Source organism: Poromitra crassiceps (assembly GCF_964638095.1).
Source record: "Poromitra crassiceps genome assembly, chromosome: 1".
Taxonomy (NCBI): Eukaryota; Metazoa; Chordata; class Actinopteri; order Beryciformes; family Melamphaidae; genus Poromitra; species Poromitra crassiceps.
In genome coordinates this window covers 125,910-138,498 of record NC_139623.1, presented here as the reverse complement: position 1 = coordinate 138,498, position 12,589 = coordinate 125,910, and the positions used below count along the sequence as shown (strand labels likewise).

The following is a 12,589-nucleotide window of genomic DNA, read 5'->3' as shown; positions in this document are numbered from 1 at the left end:
TTATTGCATTAGTAACCTCCACTCTGTTACTGTTTGTTGCATTAGTAACCTCCACTCTGTTACTGTTTGTTGCATTAGTAACCTCCACTCTGTTACTCTTTGTTGCATTAGTAACCTCCACTCTGTTACTGTTTGTTTCATTAGTAACCTCCACTCTGTTACTCTTTGTTGCATTAGTAACCTCCACTCTGTTACTCTTTGTTGCATTAGTAACCTCCACTCTGTTACTCTTTGTTGCATTAGTAACCTCCACTCTGTTACTCTTTGTTGCATTAGTAACCTCCACTCTGTTACTGTTTGTTTCATTAGTAACCTCCACTCTCTTACTCTTTGTTGCATTAGTAACCTCCACTCTGTTACTGTTTGTTTCATTAGTAACCTCCACTCTGTTACCCTTTGTTGCATTAGTAACCTCCACTCTGTTACCCTTTGTTTCATTAGTAACCTCCACTCTGTTACTCTTTGTTGCATTAGTGACCTCCACTCTGTTACTGTTTGTTTCAGAGCTTGTCGTTTAAAAAAGAAGGCCCAGTACGAAGCTAACAAGGTCAAGCTGTGGGGACTCAGCACAGAATACGGTATGTTGCCATGCAAGTGGTACATAATGGTACCATAGTGGTACAGTATTTACACCTCACCTTCTGCATCAATAATGTTTCTCTCATGCCTTGTCTGTAGTGGCCAGTTAAATGTATATCAGCAAATATAATAACAATAATAATAATAATGTTTCTGATTTGAGCATTCTCATAGAGCTATTTTAAGTTATGTTATATGTTATGTTATGTTGGGCGCTAATAATTTGATTGTGCTGGAAACTGGTGGACGTAGCAGACCTGTTGGTTTTTCCCTTATGTTTGCATATGAAAGTCAGACACATCCCACCATGCTCGAGATTGTATCGATGACCAGTGAGTGAGTGTTGAGTTAATGTAAGACCTTTGCCTCCATTTCTAGTCCAGTGTAATGTATTTGTGACTCCAAAACAGTCAAATTTGTGTGACAAAAAATGTCATAATGCATTGAGAAGCCTAGCATCACAAATTGACAAGTGACATGAGTTGGCTCTATTTAGCTTGTTTGATTTTCACAGTATCTATCTAACTTGGATTATAAAACAGCTCTCTCAAATCATGCAATCTGATTGGTTCACAGCTGTGGTATATTTAGCCTATACCACAGCTAGAGCCGCATCCGCGGGAACACTCCACCTCTGAGAAAACAAATGGTAGCTAGCTAGCCTGGTAGCCTGGCTAACTGTAGGCGATATTTTTTTCCCAGGATGGCGAAGGCATGACCCGCCCCCTTCGATCATGCAGATTTTTTATTTTTTTATTTTTATCAAATAGATTTCACTACGTGGTCACAACCAGGTGAGGGCACAATCTAACTAGTTTTAGGAGACAGAAAACTATGGGGGTGAATGAGATCAGCACTCAGCAGCCAGCGGAAATGAAGACGGCAAAGCAGAGTTTTGTTTCGGACCATTTCGAGTTAAAAGACAACTTTGCTCACTGCAAGCACTGCGGTGCCGTGTATAAGTACAACACGGCCACGACGCCAATGATCCACCACTTGAACATCCAAGCTTGGTTAACGTTCGTTAACCTGCGTTCGTGTCTGACCCTGCCCTGAGTGCTCACCTTCCTAAACAAGAATCAGTAGGCTGGACGCTGGAGTTAACTTCACTTTGTTGTTTATGAGTGGACACTAGTCACCACCGCCTTCATATGTGAGTCACTGTTATTTGTTTTATGAGGCTCTAAGTTAGCTTAAGTCATCGGAGCGGCGAGGAGCGGCCAGGAGAGAACTAGCTCTGCCGAATTTGATGTACAGTACTATTATTGGGCGGCAAAACTACAAAAAATGTTCTATTGGATTCAGGTCCCAAATGCAAACTGGTGCAAATCAGAGGTGAATACCTGCATATCATCATCACTTCCTGCACTAGCTACTGCCAAACTGCCTATATCCTCTACACAGTACTCCCCATGCCCAATTGTAACTTCTACTCTTAGGATTCTGTCTCAGTTTAGACATCATTTTAACCTGAAAGATATCTCCATGTATGGTCCCATACTAAGCACGTCTTCCCTTCAGCCTATTCAGATCCTGTCTTTGCCCAGTGGCGAAGAGCAGGGCTCAATACATTCAGTGATCTCTATATAGATGGAACATTTGCCACTTTAATGCTCTTGCCAGCTAATTTAATTTAGAAAATCCTAGCCTCTTCCATTATTTCCAGGTTTGCCACTTTGTTCGGTCCACTAGCCCATATTTTCCCAGTCTACCATCAAGAACAGGATTAGATATCATCCTGCAAACTCCTGCACACTTTAACTCATTCACCGCCAGTTTAGGACTGCCAATATTTAGCACAGGCCAAAGATTTTCATAATTGTTGGTCATCTTTCAAGACCCACAGTAAATTATCTATTAGCACCAGAGTGATTTGCAATACCTCAAAATGAAGATGTACGTCTCTGGGTTCACCAGGAAAAAAAAAGTGAGCTTTTAGCATGTTCTGTACTCTACTTATAGCCATTTATATACACCCTGTTTTCTCCCAAAAGGTCTCTCTGAGAAAAGAAATTGCAGAAAATGGCATTTATGTACACAGCACACAATATCAGGCAGAACTCGCTCTCAATTCTTTTATTTTGAACTGTATTGACATCAGACATGTAAATATTATTCATTATGACACAAATGACAAAAAAAAAATATATATATATATATATATATATATATATATATATGAAGTGCTTTTTTTACATTCAACAATACAGTTTGCTCAGTGTGAGTGAGTGTACAGACAGACACACAGACAGACAGACAGACACACACAGACACACACACACACGCACGCACACACACACACACACACACACACACACACACACACACACAGAGAGAGAGAGAGTTCTCTCCACAGCTGCTGCTAGATCGCACCTCCTTCCCCCTCCTTCCCCATCAGCGTTTTGCGTCCTCTGCTGCTCGTTTCCCTCCTCTCGCTGGGACGAATGCTGCGACAGGAACGGGTCCGCGGCTTGGCTTTGGGACCAGGCGCTGCTGGAACCGGATCGATCATGTTCGTCACGGGTTTGACTAGGCAATCCAGGTTCGCCCTGCAGCAAGGCTGGCACATAGGAACAGGGTCCAGGGACCAGGATCGATCATGTTGGTCACGGGTTTGACTACCGCGGTTTCGATGTCCGCTGCTCTGCAGCAAGTCGATCAGCTCTGCAGCGCGGCGAGGGGGCATTTCAATGGCGTTTCTCCTCTGCAACAAGGAAGCGCGTTTCTCCTCCTTTCCACCTTCTTCCTAATTTCAAACAACAGCTGCGGTATGTGTTTGATAACGTGCTGTCGGCTTGACTTTGAGGTTAGGGACCCGAAACTATGTCACAGGCTGGGTAAGTGTTTCAACTATGCGCTGCACTCATAAAAACAAAAACACGTCAAACACGTCATTGGCGGGGAGGGCTATTTCTGATAACACGTCAAAGACGTCATTGGCGGTGAATGAGTTAAGGGTCTTGTCTCAAAATATTTACACTACTATCATGTCACTCAATAATGTAACACTTGATAAGATTCGAGCAGACTGGATAGACGAACTTGGAATGGATATACCTGATGAAGTATGGGGAAGTGTATTGTATAAGGTAAATGGGTCAACCTCATGTGGTTTGCCTTGGTTTAATTCAATTCAAGGTTCTTCACCGAATTCATTCTAGTAAGGTTAAATTGTCTAAGATGTACCCTAATGTAAACAAAATATGTGATCGCTGTCACACAGAAAAGGCAGACCAGACCCATATGTTCTGGTCTTGTAACGGGCTGATTAACACATTGAGTGCCAGCGACGCCAAATGGCGTCAGGAGAAATTTACCGTAGGCTGCCAGCGACGCCAAATGGCGTCAATAACTCCAAATTCATATTTTGACGGGGGGATGTCGATCTAAGCCTCTTACATCGCCTCTTACAATATGGGAGCTATTGAATGTGTCTAACCTATTTTACAGAACCCTTAGGTGGCGACAGTGCCCTCCCGATTAGACAAAGGCCAGGAGGAAAGAGAGAAGAAGTCATGAGGAAACGGAAATCGCCATTGATATGCTTGAAGCATAACGTTAGCTGTGCCTGTGAACAGCAGTCATCTGCTGCCACAATTGAGCCCCATCCGTGTCCGCTGCGATAGTCCATCCATATGATTCAGTTGCCGACACGGCGACACCAGCGTCTTTATGAAAAGTTACATTATTCTCAGCTGGGAGCCGAGGACACGCTGTAAAAAAGCGGGGGGATGCAGGCAGCGGACTTTTCAGTGCAGATCAAACTCAGAGCAAACCGCAGCAGAGACACTCGACTCCTCCCACCACGGAGGAGGAGGAGGAGGGGGGTGGGGCACGCAGGGCACTAACAGCATACAACCATTGACAGTACACACACACCCAGGCAGCAGCAGGCTCGATGTTTGTTCGACTCAAAGCAGAATTCATTCTGTCGCCTTTCTAACATAAAGATGTGATTATCTCAGAAACTAATTTCAGCATGCTCTTTTCGGTCGAAAACACTCTTTTTCAGAGGGGTGTATTTCCAAAATGGAACGGTTTATAAACACAGTTTTTTTTTAAAATGAAACAGAAGGGTTCAAAGTTTCATTGAGGCTATTGGTTGTCCATATAAGAGGAACACAAAAAATGATATGGCTATATTAAAATGCATTGCGGCCTATGTGGCACAGTACAGCAACCTTTTGCCCAAGGGCCGTGGCACTCAAAGTGTTAACTTCTGGGCTTCTGTATTTCAGACTCTATCTGAAGCATTTGACATAAATATTCAACCCAACGCTGAAATGGCAATCTTTGGAGCTCCAGGGGAGGGCATATCGATGACAAATGGAATAAAAGATGTATTTGCCTTTGCAACTCCTCTTGCTCAAAGAAGAATTCAGTTGGAGTGGAAGTCGGAACATCCACCCAAAGCTTCGGCTTGGATGAATGACTCTCTAGCCGTTTTCACACATGCGTACAGGAAAATTGCCTGTAAATCAATATTGGCCATTTCCCGCAATTTCCCTTCACACCTGAGCGCTCCATGTGTGAATATAGCAGCGAAATTGCCTGTATTTGGTGGGGGGGGGGCACTGCAGAGCGGGTGGGGAGTGACGTGTGCACTTGGATGGGGTATCCTCCTTATTTTGGGGGTCGGCAAAACTCCGATGGTGAAATAAGTTTGCTTGTCACACAATAAATCACACTCGTTTGACTTAAGAGTTGTTGTATCCTTCACATTCGCTAACCAGTCTTTGAACTGAAATCTTTGAAGAAGTAGGGATCCCTGTCGGAGAGAAATAGCCTGGCTGGTTTGATGTTTATCCGTTCACCTGCGTCGCGTTGAAGCACTTTTTACAGACTGGCTTGCGGGCTTGCCTTCGCTGTCAGCAACGTAAGCAAAATACTTCCACATTTCGCTTCGTGCATTTGCTTTCTCAACAAGGGTTGGGCGGCTTGCAAGACTCAAGCCGCTGCCATTTTCGCTGTCTGTGTCCCTGTCGGGCTGGACTGAAGGACTCTGGCCAGAGCAGAGTGCGAGCAGAGAGGGGAGGGGGGGGAGCACGCCCACACATGAAGCAGCCATACCGCTCTTCTGACAACCTAGGAACTGGTGAAATGGCCGCGATGACGGGGTCGCGCTTATACCGGAAAACAACTTTCACACATGAAGGCATTAGACCGCTTTCCGGTCATTTGCGGGTAAAAAGCGCATGTGTGAAAACGGCTTCTGAGATAGCTGTAGCCAGAGGGCCTTTGATGAAGTAGGAGGCGGAGTCAGGTTGCAAGTTGAAGGTCCCACAGGTGGACATTTATTTACAGTGCTCAAAAAATTACAAAAAATAAAATAAAATAAAAAAACGTAAAGAAAAATACGGGTTAGGGTTAGGCTTTAAATTTACAGAACAGAGGATAACTCAATTCATAGCAAATCAAAATAACAAGTGCACTGGCATCTGCACTGCTGGACCTTCCTCCTGAGCTGCCTCAGCTCAACTGGTTATATACAGCCATCAATTACAAGGACACATCCCCTGGCATACACAAACCTCAATACATGGTTGAGACATGCTACCAATATGTTTAGATTTAACCATAATGTTACTTTGACAGAAAGGCCAACTTTCCTACAGTACTTGAAGGCATCTTGACACACACAGGCTACAGTAGCTAACAGTGATCCCTGAAAAGAAGACAACATTACAATGACCTGATGCTATTCCTTAAGCTAGAAAAAAATAAAATACTCCATTAAAGGGTCAACCCAAAAAGTCCATACAACATGGGACCCTTTAGTAGTTTATTTTGAAAGGCTTAAGACCCTTCCACCAAATTAAGGAGGAATTGTAACTCCATCTTTTATGATTTTTTTGTGATTAAGCCTAGCCCTCCCCAGGGACTGCTCACTATATGTAGTGATAAGAAATGGCAAACCAGTCTATGAACATCCACTTGATTTTCTATGCATCTTTTTAGTAGGGCTGTCAGCGTTATTAACGCGTCGGCCCTTAATCGCGATTAAGGGCCATAACGCCACCATAACGCATCGCATGCCGCTATTTTGTCCCTTCGATGCACCCGTACTTGGAAAACACAGATTCACAGCACGATATGGGGTGATACGGGGTTGGACATGGTTTTTTGTCCGTTGCGCTCTTAGGGGAGAGCAGAGCAAGGAACTAACCATTCTACACTGAAACGGATATTGGTGTGAGGGGTAAGCAGAACTGAAGCTTGAAGCAGGCACAAGCTGAACGTACGCCTTGTTGTTAACACAAGACGCCTTCTCTTTTCCTCTCAGCTCCTCTCAGCGCCTACTCTCGCGCCTTGAACCCGCCCACAACTCCCAATTGAGCCTCATGGCTACACGGCTTCAGCGACAAGCTTGGAAATTCGGCGTCAGGCCTGAGTGATTGCTTCGGCGTGGTGTGAGCGTGGCTTCGGCACGGTGTCAGCGTGGCACGTGGTGTGAACGGCTTCGCCTGTTAACAAGGACGCTGAAATTAAACTTGTGTGTACAGCGTAGGTACAGCTTCGGTTGAGCGTTGCTTCGGCGTCCTGTGTGAACGAGGGCTTAGGGTGTCGAGTCATATAGTCATATATATTTGTCTTTATCGAATGTTCCAAAACTGCATGTTTAACTAAGAATAGGCTAATGATTATTTCCACCCACCACTTATTTAATGTGCTTACTTTATTGTCGAAAGTTTGGAAGGAACAATGCATGCGGTGAGAAATATGCAAATGTGTTTGTCCAATGCGGTCCAATGGCATTGCTCTCTGTCAGAACTTGTTGGATGTCCTGATGTTGGTTTAGTAGCAAAAGTAAACACAAGTTAATAGCAGCATTCACTATAGACTCTTTAGTGAATACTTTCCACAAAATCATGAACAATGAAGAAAACCAGAAGGAATACAGTTCCACTTTTACCAAATAAACCAAAATTGATGTTCTGCGACAAGTTATATCATCCTGAAAAACCAAATATTTGAAACTAGTAAAATTATAAAATTATCTGTGCAATAAGGTAAATAAATTCTTCCCATATCTGTCAACCTGTCACAAGTAGGTGGCTGACTCCTACTGGAACAATTTGGTGTACCCATTACATTAACTCATTAGAATATACTGTAATGCAACTTAATACCCATCCCCGAACCCACAACCTCTGGCAACCTACTGCCAAAGGTGCCCCCTACCAGCCCACCCTAATGCAGCAGGCTAAAATCGGGCCTGGTCTACATTGCACTTCTATTGAATTGAAAATAAATCTAAAATTCAAGATCACAAAGTACATTTATTTGCATTCATTTGATTCCCAATCACGACACACTGGTAAGAATTATTAATATCCAATTAAAAATGCTTTGAAATGCTAAATAATGGCATTTTAACCATGCGATACAAAGATGCGATTAATCACGATTTACTATAGTTAATCGAAAGATTAATCACAATTAAGAAAATGAATCGTTTGACAGCCCTAATTCTAAGTTTTTATGTATATTTCTATGTGAAGTGTTAAATTGTCACGTTCCCACAGGTCCTTCAATTCAGTGGTTATAGTATATGCTGTGTGTGTGTGTGTGTGTGTGTGTGTGTGCGCGTGCGTGTGCGCGTGTGAGAGTGTGTATACATGAGTATATGCTGTATACGTATGTACAGTATATAATTTAACGTGTAAAGGCACATTTGACAGGTGTTCATACATTCAAGCCTATTTTTAGTTTTTTTTTCTCTCTCCTTTGTTTAGGGTTTGAGAGAATTGGGTCTGGGGGTTCTTGAGAGATCCTTGCGTCTTGTGAAAGTGTGGGAAGTCAGATTTGTATATGTATGTATATATATATATATATATATATATATATCGTAATTCTTCCAATAAGGACCTGTACTTTAATTGCCGCCGGTCTTCCATTTCCGGCCAGGGGTCCAAGTTGATTTAGCATAATAAGCGCCTGACTCTTTTTGCCGCCGGGGCGTTTATTAGATTAAATACGGTTTGTTTGTACTGTATGTTTTTGTGTTGAAGTCAGTTGGAGGAAGTCAGGCTGAAGTTTCTCCCCCTGTCAGACAGTTTATTTATACATGCTGTAACCGACATGTTTCAAGTATGCATACTGCATTGTTTAATACTACGGTTTCCTGTAGGCAACGTGCTGAGACGCTGTCTAACCGGGAGCGGTGGGCAACTTACGCTAACGTAGCGTAATGTTACAGTTGTGCCTTGTAAAAGTGCATTTCTCTCAGCGCAACAGCGATCATAAATGCAGTATGGATTATACCCATTATACTGGACATGTATTGGAAACTTGGCGTCTACCTACCGGTATTCGGTGAGTCTGCTTGTTTTGTCTAGTGCTGCAGTGCTGTTTGGTTAGCTTGGTAGCTACGTTGCTTTGCTGGGAGAGTCTGGCAAGCGAGACTAATAACGTTGCTATGACTTCAAGATTCAAGATTTTTATTGTCACTCCATGGTACAAGTATCACGTGTGAAATTCTTGTGCTGTGGACTCCGTTTACAACATAGTGCAAATAGTACAAATATAACAGGGCATATGGGTGCAAAAACAACAAGAGACAACAAGCATAAGGCAGTATAGTGATAAGACAAGTCAGAGACAGTGGCATATTCACTGCACATAGGTGCACGTGTCGGGTGCATACTTTAGACGTGCTTAAACATTTTAAATTCTGCGTATTTGACATACAGGTGCAAATAACATATTCCTTATTAAACATACAATTAAACTCTGCATTTTTAATTCGGCGTATTTGACATACAGGTGCAAATAGCATATTCCTTATTAAACATACAATTAAACGTTAGACATACGTAATGGTAGCAGCTACAGTACGGTACAGTGCGGCTACTACACTATTTGTGTATGTTAACACGTTCACTGCCAATGACGTGTTAATACGTCAAAAAAAATCCAACGGTTGACTGCCAATGACGTGTTAATACGTCAAAAAAATGATTTTTTTTTGTTTTGACCGTGGGATGTGCATCTAACCCTTTTACATCTCTTATATAAATATTGGAGCCACCGAACGTGTACAACCCATTCCACCGACCCACTAAGTGGCGACAGTGCTCTCCCAGACTAGAAAAAGCAGAGCCAAAACTGCAGGGGAACGCGCGATGAAACCATTCTCATACTGTAGAATGGATTGGCGAAAACGCTTTCGCTGTCGCCCTGATTGCTGGCGGTGAGGGATTGCAAATTTGCATAATAGATTACGGGTGGAACACACTTTGAAACACGCAGCATAAATAAGACCAGAATCGCAAAAGCTTCATCAAAGCTCTCAACCGAAACTCCAAGAAACGAGCGAGCCTATCCAGCCTTGCCCAGCGGCCGCCAGCAGACAGGCACAGCAGCAAAGCAGTGAGCCTGGTGACGCGAGGTTACAGCAGCAACAGAAACGAGCTTGTGACACGCCCGCTGCAGCCAAGAAGAACACACACGGAGGGAGGAGTTTGAAGGAGAGGGGTGTTTCCTGCTGTTATGGAGGAAATTACTGTTCAAAACTATTGTTTAGATGTCTGACGTCTTACTGATGCCAAAAATGAATGGTTAAAGTGACTGTTCTATCGAATTTCACAAAAAGCCATTTATCTCAGAATAAATTTTCAGACGCTGAAACCATGCTGTATTCAAGTGCTAATGCCTACATAACTACTAACTCTACAAACTAACTCTTTTAGACAGAGAAAGCACACATTCTATTAGTTCTTTTTAGATATTTTGTGTTCACAAAATCTTAGCAGAAAATAATCCTCAGGTCTTGAAAGATGAGCCAGAATCCTCAAAAAACCCCTCTGGCAGAAGCTACCTACAGTAAAAAAAAAACAGCTGGCAGTGAATGTGTTAAGGAGTCTCGTGGCCTGCGGGAAGAAACTGTTCCTCAAGTGATTTGTGCGTGCTTTCGGAACCCTGTATCTTCTCCCTGAGGGTAGCAGGGAGAACAGGCTGTTGTGGGGATGGTTTGTGTCTTTGATGATCTTCAGGGACCTCCTGAGGCACCGCTGTTTATACAGTTCATGCAGATCTGGCAACTCACATTCTGTTACGTGCTGTGCCGCGCGTCTCACTCTCCGTAGCGCCCTGCGGTCCATGGTGGTACAGTTCCCGTACCAGGTGGTGAAGCCGCCAGTCAGCAGGCTTTCAATGGTGCCTCTGTAGAAGTCCCTGAGGATTTCTTTCCTTAGCCCAAATTTCTTCAGGCGCTTGAGTCCGTGTATTCGCTGTTGAGCCTTTTTGACGACAGTGGCGGTGTGGCCGGCCCAAGTCAGGTCCTGGTGGATGTTGACTCCCAGGTACTTAAAGCTGTCCACCCTTTCCACCACTGTGCCGTTGATGGTGATTGGGGGGTGTGTGCCCCCCCCTCTCCTGTAGTCTACAATGATCTCCTTGGTCTTGGAGACGTTCAGAGAGAGGTGGTTGTCCTGGCACCATTGTTCCAGGGCCCCCACCTCCTCTCTGTAGGCCGTCTCGTCGCTCCCCGAGATCAGCCCCACGACTGCTGTGTCGTCTGCAAACTTCACGATGGTGTTAGAGGTTTGAGTCGCCACGCAGTCGTGGGTGTAGAGGTCGTACCAGAAGGGGCTGGAGACGCACCCCTGGGGCGCTCCTATGCTGATGGTCAGTGGGGAGGAGGTGAGGTTGCCCACCCTCACCACCTGGCGGCGGTCTGTCAGGAAATCCAGGATCCAGTCGCACATTGCTGTGTTAAGTCCCAGGTCCTTGAGCTTGCATACCAGCCTGGAGGGTACTATGGTGTTGAATGCTGAGCTGTAGTCCACGAACAGCATTCTTACGTAGGTGTCCTTCCCCTCCAGGTGGGACAGGGCGGTGTGGAGCACGTGTGCTACTGCATCCGCTGTGCTCCTGTTGGGGCGGTATGCGAATTGTAGCGGGTCGTGGTCCGGGGGGGACTTCTTTCCAATGAAACACAAACAACTGAATGTGTGAGCTGTAGGCTAATTTTACTTGTTTAAAATATGGTATGGCTGTTTGGCAGAGGGAGAAGAGGAGAGCAATGAACTGATACCGTAACGTAGTTGGATGATGGTGATGAGGATGAAGATGAAGGCTATCAGTTGTTTTCGTTCATTCCAGTCCGTTGTACAATACTAGGCATGTTCAAAACTGCCTGTACCTACCTTCTTGTGTGTACTATCTCACTGGTTTAACTAAGCAATTTGATACTTTCCGTTTTTGCTGAGCAGGCATTTCTGTTAAAAAAATAATAATCGCCTGGCTCAATTATGTCAAAATGAAAATAACCACCATGTGTGTGTGTATTTATCTTCTTAGGCTGTTGACTAAACATGGCCTTAGTTGCTAGGCTTGACCTAGGGACCTTTAGGAGAGCAAAGAAGAAGAAGCAGCTTCTTCTTTGCTCTTGTGACTTGTGTTGGCCCTGCACCCAAGTGGAACTCTTGTTGTGAGTGTGCTCGCATTCGGTGAGTTTACACGCATTACCTTTAGGAGAGCCCCACCTGAGGACCTCAGGCTGCACAGAGGCTCGTAAGGTGACAGAAGCTCCACAATATATTGGGGTGCAAGACCCTTTTGCCTTAAAAGTTAGTAAAGGAATCTTAAAATCAATTCTAAAAACAATAGGGAGCCAGTGAAGAGATGCCAGGACAGGGGTGATATGGACACGTTTCGTAGTGTCGGTCAGAAGCCTGGCAGCGGCGTTTTGGACTAGTTGCAAACGGGAAATGGATTTCTGGCTTAGACATGTGTAGAATGCATTGCAGTAGTCCAGGCAAGATGTATTAATGCTTTAACGCTTCTGTTTAACTCCCTGACCTGAAGGTTGATGCAAGAATTTGACTGTGTATTTACATCCATGCAAATGTTTTTGTTTATGTTTATGTGTCTCCCTGCAGATCGTCTGCTGTTTGTGATCAATGCTATAAAGGAGGAGATCGTGACGCGCGTGAAGGACTCCTCTCCGCATGCAAGCAACATGGCCGACACTCTGGACCGGCTCATCCAGGAGACGCTGGGTGAG

General features: G+C 44.3%; 1 protein-coding gene across 1 annotated transcript in view; it reads left to right on the top strand.

Annotated features, from left to right (window-relative positions):
- crebrf (creb3 regulatory factor) overlaps window positions 1-12,589 on the top strand; it is a gene marked incomplete at both ends in the record, with an annotated part of 95,171 nt that overhangs the window by 78,081 nt on the left and 4,501 nt on the right. The window contains 2 exons of the mRNA XM_083646409.1: window positions 505-578; window positions 12,465-12,584. Coding sequence (XP_083502535.1) covers window positions 505-578; window positions 12,465-12,584 — 194 coding nt within the window. The remainder of the gene's footprint in view (window positions 1-504; window positions 579-12,464; window positions 12,585-12,589) is intronic.